Genomic DNA, 5,360 nt, shown 5'->3' on the forward strand with positions numbered 1-5,360 from the left:
CTTCCGCCGCGCCCTAAAGACATGGCTCTTCCAACAAGCGGGATTGGCCTAGGGGAATTTTAGTGGGGTTTTAAGAGTAATTTTAATTGACATAGGCCACAGTAAATATTTCTTTTTAATTAGGTTTTAAACTGGGTATTTTTATTGTTGTATCTGTTTTATAAGGCTGTCAGCCGCCCTGAGTCCGTAAGGAGAAGGGTGGGATAAAAATTAAATAAATAAATAAATAAATAAAAAATCATAATGCAACAAATATAACTACTAACATAAATAGTGGTGACACACTTGAAAATACAGTACTATTTCAAAATTTAATCCAAATTTCTTAGAAGTTATAATCACAGCTAAATTTCCATCCTGAAGAATACTTGTTTTCACTCTGGAAAGTTTTAAGTCAAATAATTTCATCAAAACACACTCGTATCTTTTTGAATTACAAAAATGTTGCTTCCAAAATAGAGAAGGGCTGGGCTAAAGGAGTATAACTCTATTAAGATACACAGTTAAGGTATTAATTTATTTAAATCACTTACTTTGGAGCTGAAGGACCTCTAGGCCATGTTCCATCTTCATTTTTTTGTTCTATCACTAATACCTATATGGAACAAAAAGGCAAATATGAACTTCATCCAGTTTAGAATAATGGAGCATAACTTATATTTACAGGTAATCCTTGACTTATGACCATAATTGGGCCCAAAAGTTCTGTTGCTAAGTGAAACATTTAAGTGAATTTTGCCCCATAGTATGACCTTTCCTGCCACAGTTGTTAAGTGAATCACTGCAGTTAAGTTGGTTGTTAAGTGAATCTGGCATACCCATTGACTTTGCTTGTGACCATGGGGATGCTGCAATGGTCATAAGTGTGAAAAAGTAATAAGTCACTTTTTTCAATGCTGGTGTAACTTTGAATATTCGCTAAACGAACTATTGTAAGTTGAGGACTACCTATGCCCACCAGCACACTGAAGCATGGACAAATGATAGATTTTCAATTACGCCAGTATTATGCATCTTAACATTTAAAACGTACCCATTTAATTCAGATCAAAAACTGTATTTAAATCATTCTAGAATGTTGGTAAAGTATCATTTTTGGTACACAGGTAGACCTCACTTAGAAACTCAGATAGTTACCATTTAAAGTTACAATGTTGGTGAAAAAGTTACTTTGCAACTAAAGCCCACAATTATGATCTTTGCAGCATCTTTTTCTCTATGTTCACCAATAGAGTCAGTTAGTATACATTGTTCTGTGTCTGACCCCTCCCCCCCCAAGCAGAGAGATTGTCCAAATAAGCTATCTCTTCCTGAGCTGTTTTTCTTTGCAGGGAAATATTTCCTAAAAAGTGCTAAGCACAAAAATAATAAGCTCAGTTGTTAGCTTAACTCAGTGGTTCTCAACCTTTTTAATGCTGCGACCCCAACCGGTCGTAAGTCGAGGACTAAACCGGTCGTAAGTCGAGGACTAAACCGGTCGTAAGTCGAGGACTACCCAACCGGTCGTAAGTCGAGGACTTTCCCTGCCCGGGAGTGCTGCGCATGCGTGGTTCCGCCCCCTGCGCCGGCCGAGGCGTAGCTGGCAAGTGGCAGAGACGGAGCAGGCCGACCACCAGCTGGCCCAGCCCAAGGGAGGTAAGGCACCCGCCGGAAAAGGGGGAAAAAATGGCGGACAAAAGAAATGGCGGACAGCCTTGCTTGGCGACCCCCATGAAATGGTCGATCGACCCCAAATGGGGTCCTGACCCACAGGTTGAGAACCATTGGCTTAACTAATTCATTTGCAGCTGCTGTTTGTAACTGACAAGACTCTAAGCAGTTTCAGAGCTTTAATTTTTGTCTGCCTCCTAAGTAGCTGAAGGCTTTAAGTATCAACATACCACATCCCTTTCAAAGTGGATTCCATATTAAGTGCCTCGTTTTGGCCAATTGTGCTCACTAAACAGGGACCACCTGTACTTTTGTTTGACACGTGTATAGGAATAATTAAACATATGAAGCACAAGCAGTATTCAGATTAAATTTAACCAAAGGATTTTAATTTCTTGTATCTTTTCAAAACTGTTGCAGTGTATAACATATACAGATAAAAACACTTGTTCTTGCTTTATTTTACTGTTAGATATTCTTCCTTTCAATCCTTTGCATAGTTCTCACTTTAGTAATTTGGTTTGTTTCATGAGATTATTTAAGCAAAAGTATATAGAGAACAAGAAACAGGAGATTCTAGATGGCAGCATGCAAGCTACTATCAGTCAACATAAAGTGAATAATATATTTTTAAAATGTAGAGTCAGAAATATATATCATACCTGTCCCTGGTATAAGCCAGCATCCTGTATGGTACTGTCTGGTTTATTCAAAGGTTCAAAGGTATTACTCATATATTTGTTCCACAACCTTGTTTCTTTTTCATCTGGAATACTGAAGGTTTTCCTTATCTCTTTTTCAATTGTATCTACATGTACAGAAAAACATTAATATTTATTTTAAAGTACTTTAATTCTAGGTAGCATACGATAACAAAGCAAAGAAACGCACAATAATATATATAATATAAAAACTTAGATCAAAATTATCAGTTTAAAGATTTGCAATCAAAACCCAAGACACACACCTGCCAATGTCTAAAGGCTGTAAGGTTCTGAATGAAAGAATATAAAGTTAAAATTGAATTTTAGCAAGACATAATTGGTGTTTGTTCTTTGGGGGAGTCAAGTAGTTCCAGTGATGACTCTTGATAGGAAGCACTACCAGCTGCTTGAAAAACAGGCAGAGGCTGTTCTATGAGGACTTTGCCATAGGGACTCCTATCTACTTCTCACAGATTACTGCAAAGCACTTTATGTAGAGCTGCCTTTAGAGACCACTTATTATCTAGCATTTGTCAAATGGAACACATTACAACTGTGTTCTACATTGGCTTCCTATAAGTTTTGGGTTCAATTTGAACTGTTAATGTTTACCTGTGCAGCTTATACTTTTAGAACCATGTTCATCTGCTTGATTTAACGCAACCTATTTGATCTTGTCAGGAAAAATAACTGAAAGTTACCCACTTCTAGGTTGTGAGAGGGGCCAAGGCATAGAAGTGCTACTTTTCTGTAGCAATGCTGATCCTCTTGAATAGTCTCCACTGGAAGTCAAATTAGCCCTGGCTTTAGTACTTTGGGCAACCGGAGCTTTTCTGGAGGCATTTACAGATGCTTGTTTTTTGGATTTTCTGTTAGAATGTAGGTTATTTTGAATACTGTATTACTGTGAAACCACAGGGAGTCCAATGGAAATGTGGCAATGTAAAATGTGATAAATAATGTAAACAAGTCTCTATGACTGTCAGTGCCTGTGTCTCAAGTATACTTTTATGACGTTAGAGTAAATTTGCTGATTCAATATTGTCATTACAAACAAAAAAGAATTTGAAATTAAAAGACACTTTAAAGAAGTTTGCAAATGATTTTGATAGTTGACCATAACTTTTAACATCATTATTTTTAAGTAATAAGTTCAGTCATTTGTTTTAGTGAAATAAAACTATTTGAGCTTTAGACTTCATTTAGAGTTGTAAAAGCTAGGGCATGAACTATTAAAGCTTGTTTAGAGTTATGTAGAAATTCAGTCAATGTCTGAAAGAAATTATGTTATGCATTTCAGATGGAAAATTTAATTTTTGTGGGCTAAGGTGCTTTCATTTATGTTAGAGAAAGGTTTTCCACTTATGGTCAAATAAGAAAAATTTATTGAAAAAATATTGAAAAATTAATGCAGGCAATATGCTTTCTAAAATTAAAAGTGTAATGTTTGGGATAATTTTAATATATCAAATTCAATAATTAATACAGTGATATACCATAACATTTATTTTATGGAAGCAATGCATGACAAATAACTTATTTTTAAAAGTAATTTAGCTACATACTTATAAGAAATTTCTGTGGTCATACCTATAGTATCAGCTTTACTAAATCTTCGTGTCACTATATTGTTCATATTTCCATTTTCACATAATTTCAATTCTGTCAAATAAACTTCTACCTTGCAGTGCTTGACAAACATACCCTGTTCAACTACCTGGAAAATAAGCAGATCAAAACTGAATGGAATATATACATTCCTAAATATATAATACACAATTTTCAGATGTTCAACCTTTATTTTAGAATTAGATGCTTTATAAGCCATATAAGGTTGTGAATATTATATCAAAATTTAATTTCCACTTTAAACATAGGCTTATAATAAAAGAAACATCCTACTTTTTAAAAAATTACTATTCACGCTAGCAACATAAATAGCTTATTGGCACTAGATACCAGCAATATTTTTGAAATTGGATATATGAATTTCAATTTATTTAGGAAAACAATCTTAACTTTATTCTTTAATATAAATTACTAATAGCCAACAAAACTTGGAAACTGAGGTAAGCAGAATGTTCACAATCACCTCTTGTATACTTCCATCTGATCTTCTATGCTGTTACTGCATAAATCAGCCATGTAGACTGTCCTGAAAATAGCCATCAGCTTGGTATGTGATTCATCAAATAAGCAAAAAAGGAAGTACCAAATAACTGCTAGAAATCATATGCTATAGCAACAGAATCAATGAATTCTCACAGGGGGAAAGGGTATATTAATAGATAAATGTCCTTAGATTTTGAAAGAAAGCTGAGTTTAATATATAAAGCTTGAACACCAAATAATATTTATGTGTATAGTTACTGGTCTACCACTAAGGTTGTATTATTATAAAATTTTCTTATTATTGCTAAAGTTAGAGACTTATTTGCATGCCCAGAGTTTCAAAGAAGCATTAAACCTGTAGCATCAAATATCATTTTCCTCATGATTTTTATTGTATTTTTCTTTAAGAAAAAAGGGAGAATATTTAGACATTTAGAGGTTTATACTCCATTTCCAACAAGTTGCCATAAGAAATTATAGAAAAAATAATTTACATTTTTTAAAAAATTAAATCAACCACTGTAAATTGTGACATTATGCTTGGTGAAAAGTATCTATGAATTCTCTGAAGCCATGACAATCATGTTACATCAGTATCACACACACACAAATACTTAAATGGTCTGCAGAAATCTTTAACTTTAGGAAAAATACAGTAATCTATAACATTCTCAGTATGCAGTGTAAAATTTAGGATTATACATTACAAAACACAATCTATGTATTATATAATATGAAGCATAACTTATTTTATCACACTTTATTACAAATATTGGGGTTAAATGATTGTCCTGAATAAGCTAAACGAACGAACTACCCCCCGAGATCCGGATGATTCCGGATCTCCTTACTTTCCGCCGCGCCCTCAAGACATGGCTTTTCCAGCAAGCGGGA

The 5,360-nt window shown here is 34.3% G+C and overlaps 1 protein-coding gene across 2 annotated transcripts in view; it reads right to left on the reverse strand.

Moving 5' to 3' along the window:
- Positions 1 to 529: 529 nt before the first annotated feature.
- The window catches only part of LOC107292990 (ubiquitin carboxyl-terminal hydrolase 15), an 11,360-nt gene continuing 6,529 nt past the window's right edge, over positions 530 to 5,360 (reverse strand). Inside the window, exons 4-6 of one of the 2 annotated variants that reach the window (XM_029285282.1) lie at positions 3,945 to 4,071; positions 2,313 to 2,458; positions 530 to 595 (exon numbers count right to left, since the gene is read on the reverse strand). In XM_029285282.1, coding sequence (XP_029141115.1) covers positions 530 to 595; positions 2,313 to 2,458; positions 3,945 to 4,071 — 339 coding nt within the window. Of the gene's footprint in view, positions 596 to 2,312; positions 2,459 to 3,944; positions 4,072 to 4,452; positions 4,510 to 5,360 lie in introns of those variants that run through there. The other variant, XM_029285283.1, reaches the window with a different exon arrangement.

The sequence above is a fragment of the Protobothrops mucrosquamatus genome, unplaced genomic scaffold, assembly GCF_001527695.2.
Source record: "Protobothrops mucrosquamatus isolate PMUCROS unplaced genomic scaffold, P.Mucros_1.0 scaffold1468, whole genome shotgun sequence".
Lineage (NCBI taxonomy): Eukaryota > Metazoa > Chordata > Lepidosauria > Squamata > Viperidae > Protobothrops > Protobothrops mucrosquamatus.